Source organism: Molossus molossus, unplaced genomic scaffold (genome assembly GCF_014108415.1).
Source record: "Molossus molossus isolate mMolMol1 unplaced genomic scaffold, mMolMol1.p scaffold_m16_p_11, whole genome shotgun sequence".
NCBI classification, from domain to species: Eukaryota; Metazoa; Chordata; class Mammalia; order Chiroptera; family Molossidae; genus Molossus; species Molossus molossus.
The window spans coordinates 64,973,076-64,985,971 of NW_023425346.1; the positions used below are offsets into that span (position 1 = coordinate 64,973,076).

A 12,896-nucleotide genomic window follows, 5' to 3' on the forward strand; every position below is an offset into this window, starting at 1 on the left:
CCAGGAAAACAGAAGTTTGAAAAGTAGTGTGAAAGCAGGAACTGGCCCAAGTGACAGGCAACTGGAATGTGTGGGAGATGTCAGATCTCAGCACACCTGCTCCATTTGCAGGCATCCAATTCGATTGATAAGATTCCACAGTCCTGACCTGTCTACATGCGCCAATTTGTGACCTCTGTGTTCTGTCTGGCAGCAGCCATGTCGGTCAAATTCTGATCACTAAGGAGCCTGGATGGGTAGGATCCTCAAAGAACTCCTTTAAGGTAGGTGGTAGGATGCTTCATATGTGGGCAAAGGGGCAGATTGGTGAAACCTGATAGGACGCTAAGTTTCCTTTTCCATTGAAAGCATCCTTGGAAAGTTTCTGTTCTCTTGCTTAACACCAGAATTTAACCCGTTCCAGAGGCCTAAATCATTAAAGTGTACTTCCTTAATTGCCAGTGCTTCCCAGAGAAGGCAAAGAAAGGAATTATACAGGGCAATGTCTTGAATTTGGTGAAACCAGTTATGAAGGAACCAACAATCATGAGTCAAGGATTGGTCTGATTGTTTCTTTTAGAGGTTGACATTTAGCTGTTGACTTCTCTGAGATACTGACTTTTAGATGTGATGATATGTTTCTCAAGATTGAACCTGAGGCACTGACCTATAAACAAAGAACACCTTTTAATTGGAGCTCCATTCATTGGAGCCAGGGTAACCCTTTTTTTTAAAAAAAAAAAATGTTTTTATTAATTTCAGAGAGAGGAAGTGAGAGGGAGAGAGATAGAAACATCCATGTGAGAGTGAAATATAGATCTGTTGCCTCCTGCATGCCCTCACTGGGGATGGAGCCTGAAACCCAGGCATATGCCCTGACCGAGAATCAAACCAGCAACTTCTTGGTGCATGGGATTACAGTTAATCAGCTGAGCCATACCAGCTGGGCCATTTGTCAATTAAAATAATAGGTTTGCCTTAGATATTTTACTTGGTGGTTAGAATGTGGGCCTTTGGACAGAAGGGTTACAGGTTTGACTCCCAGACAAGGGCATGTACCTGGGTTGCAGGTTCACTCCCCAGCCCCAGTTGGGGTGTGTATGGGAGGCAATCAATCCATGTGTCTCATGTAAATGTTTCTCTCTCTATCTCTCTCTCCTTTCCACTCAATCTAAAAATCAATGGAAAAGTATTCTCATGTGAGGATTAAAAAATTAATAATAATCGATTTGTTTCCTTTTAAAAAACTTAAAACTAAAAGTATAAATATACAGCATTACTCCATTGAGGAGCTTTTACTGGAAGAAAAGGAAAGCTCTCACAAACTCAGTCTTCCAGGAAATAGTTTGGTTCCCAGTGATAAATAAATGAAGACAATTTGGGGGCAATGAATATAATAAAGAATAGAGAGACAACTTTTAAAAAAATTAATTAATTTTTCACAGATGTTTCTCCTTTTCCCCCCACTGATTCCCACCTTCCCCTTCCTCCCCGCCCTGTCCCCAGCTTTGTTGTCCATGTCCATTGTTCATGCATACATGCATATACGTTCTGTGGTTTATCTCTCCCACCCACTCCCTCCTCTGAGGATTGTCAGTCTGTACCCCACTTCTACATCTCTGGGACTACCCCATTCCTCAGACTGTTATGTTCATTATATTCCATAAATAAGTGAGATCATATGATACTTGTCTTTCGCTGTTTTGCTTGTTTCACTTAGGATAATACTTTCCAGATCCCTCCATGTCATCTCAAAGGATAAGAAATCTTTCTTTCTTACAGCTGCATAGGACTCCATTGTGTATATGTACCACTACTTTTTTATCCATTTGTCTAATGATGGACTTTTGGTTTGTTTCCAGATCTTAGCTATTATAAATAGTGCTGCTATGAACATGGGGGTACATATATTCTTTCTGATTGGTGTTTCAGGCTTCTTAGTGTATATTCCTAGAAGGGGGATCACTGGGTCAAATGGAAGTTCAATTTTTAGTTTTTTGAGGTAACACCATATTGTTTTCCATAGTGGCTGCACCAGTCTGCATTTCCACCACCATTGTACTAGAGTCCCCTTTTCTCCACACCTTCGCCAACACTTGTTTGATGATTTGTTGATGTCGGCCATTCTGACAGAAAATTATAGGCCAGTATCCCTAATGAACATGGATCTTAAGATCCTCAATAAGCCCTGGTCAGTTTGGCTGGGCGGTTAGAGCGTCGGCCTGCGGTCCAGAGAGACCTGGGTTCGGTTCCTGTTAAGGGCACGTACCTCGGTTGCAGTTTGTCCCCGGCCCTGGTCGGTCGTGCAGGTGGCAGCCACTCGATGTGTTCCTTTCACGTCGATGTTTCTCTCTCTCTCTGTTCCTCTCTCTCCCTCCCACTCTACCTGAACAAAAAATGGAAAAATGTCCTCGGGTGAGGATGAAAAAAAAAAAAAAAGTCCTCAATAAAATATTAGCAAACCAGATCCGGCAATACATTAAAAAGACTAAGCACTATGATGAAGTGGGATCTATTAAAGGAATGCAAGGTTGGTACAATATCTGCAAATCAATAAATGTGATATACCATGTAAGCAAATTCATGGGTAAAAATCACGTTATCATATCAATAGATGCAGAAGAAGCATTCAATAAAACCAGCACCCATTTATGGTAAAAACTCTCACCCAGCTGGTGTGGCTTAGTGGTAAAGCATCGACCCATGCACCAAGAGGTCACTGGTTTAATTCCCGGTCAGGGCACATGCCCAGATTGTAGGCCCAATCCCCAGTGGACATGCAGGAGACAACCAATCGGTGTTCTCTCTAATCGGTGTTTTTATCTCTGTCGCTCCTTCTTCCTTCCCCTCTCTCTAAAATTAATTTTAAAAAAAGAATTAAAAAAAAACTCTCAGCAAAGTGGGAATAGAGGGGACATACCCCAACATAATAAAGGACATATATGACAAACCCACAGGCAACATTATACTCAATGGGCAAAAACTAAAAGTGTTTTCATTCAAATCAGGAATAAGACAAGGATGTCCTCTTTCACCACTCTCAATTCAACACAGTACTTGAAGTCTTAGTCACAGCAATCAGACAAGAAGAAGAAATAAAAGGCATCCAATTTGGAAAGGAAGAAGTGAAACTGTCATTATTTGAAGATGAAATGATACTGTATATATATATAGAACCCTACAGATTGCCTCAAAAACCTGCTAGAACTGGTAAATCAATTCAGATAAAACAGCAGGATACAAAAGAAATATCCAAAAATCAGTTGCATTTTTATACACCAATAATGAACTATCAGAAAGGAAAACTAAGAAAACATTCCCATGTACTATTGCAATAACAACAAAATAAAATACCTTGGAATAAATTTAACCAAGGATGTAAACGATCTGTACTCAGAATATTATTTGACATAGAAGAAAAGAAATTGAAGAAGATACAAATATGTGGAAGCATAGACTGTGTTCATGGACAGGAAGAACTAACATAATTAAAATGTCCATACTACCCAAAGCAATCTATAGATTCAGTGCAATTCCTATCAAGATACCAATGGCATATTTGACAGAACTAGAACAAATATTCCAAAAACTTATATAGAACCCCAAAAGACCTCAAATAGACATAACATCTTGATTTTTCTTTTAATTTTTTATTTATTTTTTGTTACAGATGTTTCTCCTTTTTTACCCCGTTGGTAACCCCCTCCCCATTCCCCCACCTCATCCCCGGCTTTGTTGTCCATATCCATTGGTTATGCATACATGCATATCAGTTCTCTGATTTATCTCTTCCAACCCCCCACCACCCCTCTTCTGAGGGATTTCAGTCTGTGCCCTACTTCCATGTTTCTGGGTCTACCATATTCCTCAGACTGTTATGTTCATTATATTCTGTATATAAGTGAGATCATGTGGTATTTTATTTTATTTTTTTTCTTCTTGGCTTATTTCACTTAGGATAATACTTTCCAGGTCCCTTCATGTCATCTCAAAGGATAAGAGATCTTTCTTTCTTATAGCTGCATAGTACTCCATTGTGTATATGTACCCCTGCTTTTTTATCCATTCATCTACTGATGGACACTTGGGCTGTTTCCAGATCTTAGCTTTTGTAAATAGTGCTGCTATGAACATGGGAGTATGTATATTCTTCCTGATTGGTGTTTCAGGCTTCTTAGGGTATATTCCTAGAAGCGAGATCACTGGGTCAAATGGAAGTTCAATTTTATATTTTTTGAGGTAACACCATATTGTTTTCCATAGTGGCTGCACCAGTCTGCATTCCCACCACCAGTGTACTACAGTCCCCTGTTTTCCACACCCTTGCCAACACTTGTTTGATGATTTGTTGATGGCGGCTATTCTGACAGGTGTAAGGTGATACCTCATAGTTGTTTTAATTTGCATCTCTGATGATTGGTGATGTTGAGCATTTCTTCATATGTCTCTTGGCCATTTGTATGTCCTGTTTGGAGAGGTGTCTATTCGGTTCCTCTGCCCATTTTTTAATTGGGTTCTTTGTCTTCCTTTTGTTGAGTTGCATGAGCCTCTCTCTATATATATTGGAAATTAACCCCTTATCTGATGTATCATTGGCAATGATGTTCTCCCATACAGTGGGTTGCCTTTCCATTTTGATGATTGTATCTTTTGCTCTGCAGAAGCTTTTGAGTTTGATGTAGTCCCACATGTTCATTTTCTCCTTTGTTTCTGTTGCCTAGGTGATGTATCAGTGAAAATTCTGCTGCGTATGATGCCTTAAATTTAGTTGCCTACATTTTCTTCCAGGATTTTTATGAATTCATGAGTCACATTTAAGTCTTTTGTCCATTTTCAGTTTATTCTTGTGTATGATGTAAGTTGATGGTCTTGTTTCATTTTTTTTTTGCATGTAGCTGTCCAATTTTCCCAACGCCATTTATTAAAGAGGCTATCTTTACTCCACTGTATGTTCTTGCCACCTTTGTCAAATATTAATTGAGCATATTGCCTTGGGTCCATTTCTGGGTTCTCTGCTCTCTGTTCTGTTCCACTGTTCTTGTGCCAGTACCAGGCTGTTTTGATTACAGTGGCTTTGTAGTATAACCTGAAATCTGGTAATGTGATCCCTCCAACTTTGTTCTTCTTTTTCAAGATTGCTGTGGCTATTCGAGGTCTCTTTTGGTTCCATATGAACTTTTAAAGTATTTGTTCTAGTGCTGTGAAGTATGTCTTTGGTATTTTGATGGGGATTGCACTGAATCTATAGATTGCTTTGGGTAGTATGGGTTTTTTAAAGATGTTAGTTCTTCCAATTCATGAACAAGGTATGTGATTCCACTTTTTTATATCTTCCTCTATTTATTTCTTCCATGTCCTGTACTTTTCTGCAAATAGGTCTTGTACTTCTTTGGTTAAGTTTATTGTTAGGTATCTTTTTTTTTTTATCCTCACCCAAGGACATTTTTCCATTTTTTTGTTCAGATAGAGCGGGAGGAAGAGAGAGGAAGAGAGAGAGAGAGAAACATCGGTGTGAAGGGACACATCGAGTGGCTGCCACCCACACGACCAACCAGGGCCGGAGACAAACGGCAACCGAGGTACGTGCCCTTAGCGGGAACTGAATCTGGGTCTCTCTGTACCGCAGGCAGATGCTCCAACTGCTGAGCCAAACTGGCCAGGGCTAGGTATCTTAATTTATTTGCCATGTTGGTAAATGAGATTGTTTTTTCAGTTTCTCTTCCTGTGAGTTCATCATTGGTGCATAAGAATGCCATCGATTTCTTGACGTTAATTTTGTATCCTGCTACTTTGCCAAATTCATTTATTAAGTCTAGCAAATTTTTAATGGAGTCTTTGGGGTTTTCTGTGTATAGTATCATGTCATCTGCAAATAATGACAGTTTCACTTCCTCCTTTTCAATTTGGATCCCTTTTATTCGTTCTTCATGTCTGATTCCTGTGGCTAAGACTTCCACACTATGTTAAATAAGAGAGGCAAAAGTGGACATTCTTGTCTTGTTCCTGTTCTTAAGGGAAATGCTTTTAATTTTTGCCCATTGAGTATGATGCTGGCTGGAGGTCTTTCAAATATGACCTTTATTATGTTGAGATATGATCCCTATATTCCCACATTGCTGAGAGTTTTTATCAGAAATGGGTGCTGGATTTTGTCAAATGCTTTTTCAGCATCTATTGATATGATCATATGATTTTTATCTTTCATTTTGTTTATGTAGTGTATCACATTTATTGATTTGCGAATATTGTACCAGCCTTGCATCCCTGGGATAAATTCACTTGGTCATGGTGAATAATTTTTTGATGTATTGCTGGATTGGATTTGCTTGTATTTTGTTCAGGATTTTGGCATTTATGTTAATCAGGGATATTGGCCTGTAGTTTTCTTTCTTTGTAGTGTCCTTTTTTGGTTTTAGAATTAAAATTATGCTGGACTCATAAAACGAGTTTGGAAGTCATCCTTCTTCTTGAATTTTTTGAAGTAGTTTAAGGAGAATGAGTATTAGTTCTTCTTTGAATGTTTGGCAAAATTACCCCGTGAAGCTGTCCGGGCTTGGGCTTTTGTTTGCTGGGAGAGTCTTGATTACCTCTTCAATTTCCTTAGTTGTTATTGGTCTGTTCAAGTTTTCTATCTCTTCTCAGTCCCATTTTTGGAGAAAATGTGTTTCTAGAAATTTGTCCGTTTTGCTTAGATTGTTGAATTTGTTGCCGTATAATTGTTCATAATATTTGTTAACAATCCTTTGTATTTCTGTGGTGTCAGTTATTATTTCTCCTCTTTCATTTCTGATTTTGTGTAGTTGGGTTCTCTCTCTTTGTTTCTTGGTGAGTCTAGCTAAGGGTCTATCAATCTTGTTTATCTTTTCAAAGAACCAGCTCTTTGTTTCATTGGTTCTTTGAATTGTATTTTTGGTCTTCATGTCATTTATTTCTGCTCTGATCTTCACTATTTTCTTCCTTCTACTTGCTCTGGGGTTTTCTTTTTGTTTGCTTTCTAGTTCTTTAAGTTCTGAGGTTAGATGGTCTGTTAGAAATTTTTCTTGCTTCTTGAGATAAGCCGGAAGTGCTATGAACTTCCTTCTCAGAACTGCTTTCACTGCATCCCATAGATTTTGTGTTGTTGTGTGTTCATTTTCATTGGTTTCCAGGAAGTTTTTAATTTCTTCCTTGATTTCCTCGGTAACCCATTTATTGTTTAATAACATGCTATTTAGCCTCCATGTGTTCAAATGTCTTTGCATGGTCTTGTTGCAATTGATTTCTAGTTTCATGCCATTGTGATCTGAGAATATGCTTGATATGATTTCAATCTTCTTGAACTTGAAGAGACTTAGTTTGTGTCCTAACATGTGGTCTATCTTTGAGAATGTCCCATGTGCACTTGAGAAGAATGTGAATTCTGCAGCTTTGGGGTGTAATTCTCTGTAGATATCTATGAAATCCATTTGATCTAGTGCTTCATTTAGAGTCTGTGTGTCCTTGTTAATTTTTGTCTAGAAGATCTATCCAGTGATGTCCATGGGGGTGTTGAAGTCCCCTGCTATGATTGTATTGCTGTTGATTTCTTCTTTGAAGACCTCCAGAAGATTTTTAATATATTTTGGTGCTCCTATATTGGGTGCATATATGTTTACCAAGGTTATATCTTCCTATTGGATAGATTCTTCAATATTATATAGTGGCCTTCTTTGTCTCTAGTTATGGACTTCATTTTGAAATCTACTTTATCAGATATGGGTATTGCTACCGCAGCATTTTTTTGCTTTCCATTTGCTTGACAAATTTTTTTCCATCCCTTCACTTTGAACCTATGTGAGTCTTTTGTTGTGAGGTGGGTCTCTTGCACACAACATATATGTGAGTCATGCTTTCTGATCCAGTCAGGTATTCTGTGTCTTTTTATTGGAGCATTCAAACCATTCATATTTAAGGTGATAATTGATATGTACTTATTTATTGCCATTTTTGTTTAGTGTGGTTATATTTTTCTTCCTATTTCTTCTACTAATTACAGCAGTCCTTTTAGCATATCTTGCAGTGCTGGTTTGGTGTTAATATATCCCCTTAGCCTTTTTTTTGTCTGGAAAACTCTTTATTTGACCTTCTATTTTGAATGATAACTTTCCTGGATAGAGTAGTCTTGGATTCAGATCCTTGTTTTTCATGACCTTGATTACTTCATGCCACTCCCTTTTGGCTTGTAGTGTTTCTGTTGAGAAGTCAGCCAAGCCCTGGCCGGCTTGGCTCAGCGGTTAGAGCGTCGGCCTGTGGTCCGGAGAGACCCGGGTTCGGTTCCCGCTAAGGGCACGTACCTCGGTTGCAGTTTGTCCCCGGCCCTGGTCGGTCGTATGGGTGGCAACCACTCGATGTGTCGCTTTCACGTCGATGTTTCTCTCTCTCTCTCTCTCCCTCCCACTCTATCTGAACAAAATATCAAAAAAATGTCCTCGGGGTGAGGATAAAAAAAAAAAAAGGAGAAGTCAGCCAAGAACCTTATGGGGTTTCTTTGTAGGTAACCTGTTGCTTGTCTCTTGCTGCCTTTAAAATTCTGTCTTTGTTTTTAAATTTTGGCATTTTAATTACTATGTGTCTTGGTGTGGGCCTGTTTGGGTTCTTCTTACTTGGGGCTCTCTGTGCTTCTTGAACTTGAATGCCTTCTTCCTTCACCAAGTTAGGAAAGTTTTCTGTCACTATTTCTTCAAATATATTCTCTAACCCTTGCCCATTTTCTTCCTTTTCGGGCACTCCTATGATGCAAATGTTATTACCTTTCCAGTTGTCCCACAGTTCTCTTAAGCTGTCTTATTGATTTTTAATTTTTTTTCCCTTTTGGTTTTCTGATTAGTTGATTTTTTCTACCCTGTTTTATAATTCACTTATATGGTCCTCAGCTTCCTCTACTCTGCTGGTTAGTACTTCCAATGTGTTCTTAATTTCTGCTATGTCATTCTTCATTTCCACTTGGTTGGTTTTCAGTGTTTCTATATCTTTACTAATGGTGCTGATGTTCTTTGCTTTTGAGCTTCCTCAAGATCATGGCTCTGAACTCTACCTCTAATGATTTGCTTGACTGCATATCATTTATCTCAACTTCAATAGTGTTCTCTTGTTCTTTCATTTGGGATTTGTTTCTTTGTTTCACCATTTTGGCTATCTCAGTAGGTTTTTGAGTCTCCCAAATTTTCCCTGTGGGTGTTGGTGTTCTGCTGTTTGTGCCTCCTTCTTCTATGTTTGATGAGCCTGGGTGGGCCCCTGTTAAACACCACTGTCAAGTCTTACTTTCCTTGGTAGATTTGCAAGCCCAGGAATGGATTAGTTATCCTTTAGCTTTTTCTTGGTGGCTAGTAATCTCAGTTACTCAGTGTCTTAGAATGTAGCCCTGGTATTCTGCATAAGTGGATTTCCAGAAGGTGGGATAGACGCTGGTTGTTAATGATCCTCAATTTGCATTTCTTTGCCTCACTTGGGAAAGGCTTAATCTCCAAGGTGGGGGCTGCTTCTTTTCCCCACAGCTTGGGGAAGGAGTACACTGGCCACCATCCTTTGTGGTCGCATCTCAGCAAAACCTGAGTGCCCTCCAAATCCTGTGTGTTTCAGCCCAGTTTGCCCTCCTTCTGCCGTAGCCCCCAGGTGAGTGGCTGTGGCTATTTTAGTGCTCTGTCCCAGCTCTCTGCACTGTGAAGTGGGCTTGGTTTATATTTTCCAAGAGTGCTGCTCACAGCTAAGACTCCTGCTGTCTGTGGGCTCCCAGTCCGCCACCCTCTCGCACCTCCAGAGATCCTTCCAGTGTCCCTGGTTATATGGTCCTGTCTTGCTGCTTTACTCTTGCTTTTTTTCAAGGATTTGTCTTTATTTTAGTTGTAATTCCTGTTTGGTCCTGGGAAATCATCTGTGTATCTTCCATTCACTCCGTCTCCATTTTCACATCCTCTACGCCAATCTTGTGTGCAACTGAGTCACACAGGCCTCTCTGTTGCTTCAGCACCCTGCAGGTCCCGCAGATAATTGGAATGCACAGTCCCTGCTGGGTTGCACAGGCCTCTCTGGTACCCCCACACCATGCAGGTTCCATGGGCAGGCAGCTGGATAGAACCAGTCCCTCTCAGGCTCCAGCTTCCCACTGCTTTTGTGAGCTGCTGGACATCACAGACCTCTGTGGAGCCCCAGGTCTCACCACTGGGGAGTGCTGGGGAGTGCTGCTGCCCCATGGGGCTCAACTCCTGCTCAGCTTTTGCTGTAGTTTTTGAGGATGAGTCTCAGCTGCTGGTCTGTGTTTCTGTTGCCTGGGGATGGATGCCTGCTCCCCAGCATTTGTTGCTGGGAGTATATCTTGACTCTGAATAGACTGCTACTGTGGGGGATGGTGCTGGGCTCCTGGCTGTCTGCGGCTTCCGCGACCGGCACCTTGGGAGCTCCACTATTGTGCACTGGTCTGTGTTGACACAGAGTGTTCACTGGTTCGATGGTACCAGGTGCACTGGTGGGCTCAGGTTGCTGGGCCCTAGCCACTTCCTCTGCTTCCTCCCAGGGAAGACCCAGGATCTTCCAAAATGGTGTGACTTCCCTGTGGTGCAGGGAGAAGTGCCTTGAAGCGCAGCTTACCGTGGTAGCCTGCTGCTCCAGTGTGCAGCACAGGAACTTTCTGCTCAGTGGCTCTGCACTGCTCGGGTTTGGTTGTCCACCTTCACGCCCACTCACACTCTCTCACACACTCACCCTCCCTCTGGTCCTGCCTGCTGCCATCTTTAAAAACTAATTTTCAATTATCAAGAGAACAACTTTTAAAAAGTAGTTGACAAATGAATTAATATCACCAAACAATATATCTGAAGAAGCTGATAAAAAAAAGACAGGGCTAAGTTTAGACACAAAAGAGTGACAGAGATTTTAAGCATGCTTTAGGACAGCTAATTAATGTGAATATTTCTCAGCTAAATTGTGTGAGGGAGGCATGTTTTTAGTTAGCTTGCTCTGTCCTAGTAGAAAAGATTTATTTTTAAAAACAAATGTCTTCCAGAAGCAAAACTTGCTTTAAGAAATCATGTTTACTAAGCAAGTATTAAATGCCAAGGGACCCTACTCATTTCTGATGTCACAGAGAATAGAAGGGTAAGGAGATCACTCAGAATTCTTCCTTGTAGAGTTTTTTTGTGATATTAAACAAAGAAACCATTTAAAAAAATGTAGTGAATCTCCTTCGGTGTTAGTTTATGAGTCAAGGGCTGGGGAGGTTCGAGGGTGGGAGTAGCGCTGAGGACTAAAAACTAGAAAGGGTTTGAGGGAAATACGCACTATAACCCAGTGTGATTTATGTTATAAAATGATAACTATAAAATTGTAGTGTTAAATAAAAGTTTACAAAATAAGGGCAATGCAAGTTCTAAGGAAATATAAGCTCGTTGGGGGCTCTGATAGTTCAGAATGAAATCTTGAAAGATGGCTGAGATTCAGATTGAGGAGAAGAGGAGGGGATGCCAGGTTTGGGAGCAAGGTGAATGAAAGCACAGGAGCATTAGCGTGGTATCTGTGGTCACGTGTGTGTATTAGACCCCGGCTGGAGGAAACTGAGGTTCTGGGTTGGAGTAAAGAGTGGATAGGAAGGTTGGAGGAAATCATGGAATCTCTAAGAGAGGCAGAGCCTTCTTCCGTTAACGTGAGGCTAAAGCACCTAAGCATGTTAACTCATTTCAATTCCATTTCCCTCACTTTTGTGTATGAAATCGAATTTCTCTCAAAACAAAATCATAGTGAAGTTTCTGTAATGAGAATTCTAAGTTTTATTGCTTAAAATTGTAACAATTAAATGCCAGCCAGCACCAATAATTTTCTACCTTTTAACCAAATATACCTATTTGTAAGTAAATAAAATCTCACTAGATGTATCTTAAGTTAGTATGCTTCCACAAATTGAGAGAACTAAAAATTGAAACTTTCTAGCCTGTTTCTATGCAAGCCTTAGGAGATGAAGTTGCTTGGCATGAGTCCTAAACAATACCTTGGTTTAATGTGGGGTTTGATTTGTTTGCTGTGAATGTTAATATGAATTCCCTTAATGGAGTTTGTATAATGTAGTGTCTGACTTGAACAGCAAGAAGAAATGGGCAAAGACAACCGATGTCAAGACAGAAATTACCTTCTCACTTAACTTCGTGGTGTAGTATACAGTATTGCTCCCTGGGATCACAGGCAGCTTGACCCCAAGAGGCAGATCCAGGAGTTCAGCTGCTCCTAGGCCTGGAATGTGGGTTTTGTGCACGACCTGTCAGGTAAAATGGGAGACTTTTGTCTTTCCTTTTAGATTTTATTTACTTAGTTTAGGCCAATCTACTCCTACTTTAACCAAAGGAAGCAAAGATCATACAGTCAGGGTTGAAGGGAGCCACCCTGCCACACAGCCCTGAAGACCTTTAGGTCACCAGCCAGTTGCGGACCCCGCTACCCACTGCACCGCACGAGGGCGCCCGAAGCAAGATGGGTAGGAACCGGGCCGCCCGTGGCTCTCGCTGCCCCGCCCAGCCGGGGACAAGGACCTAGGCCTCCTCACTCACTTCTCCGCACTGCTTCATGTCTTCAACCACGCTGCTCGTGGCTGTCTTGGTGGCGGCAACGCTAGCAGGCTTGGAGCAGGAGCTGAGGTAGAGCTCCATCGTAGGACCTGGTTCCTCCTTCCCCGTCCCTTGTCCTAAGGGACCTGGAATGGCCAGTACCCTGTCCTGAGGCCCCACCCTCGCAGCATTCCAGGTCCGAATGTGGGGCTCACAAAGGGCGGAACCCTCAGAGGGCCTTCCCTCTGGCTTGAGGTTTGAGCATCCAGAGTTGGGGAGATCAGTCTTGGGGCCTGGTCTAAGAGGCCCACAATCGAAATATCATCTCTCCCTCAAACTAACACTGAACCAACAGTCAAATCACACAAAACC

General features: G+C 41.1%; 1 protein-coding gene across 1 annotated transcript in view; it reads right to left on the reverse strand.

The window, feature by feature from the left end:
* LOC118625023 (fibrous sheath-interacting protein 2-like) overlaps nucleotides 1-12,626 on the reverse strand; it is a 105,707-nt gene extending 93,081 nt beyond the window's left edge. Inside the window, 2 exon segments of the mRNA XM_036253343.1 lie at nucleotides 12,113-12,238; nucleotides 12,528-12,626. Of these exon segments, the coding sequence (XP_036109236.1) occupies nucleotides 12,113-12,238; nucleotides 12,528-12,626 (225 nt within the window).
* Between the last annotated feature and the right edge of the window lie 270 nt (nucleotides 12,627-12,896).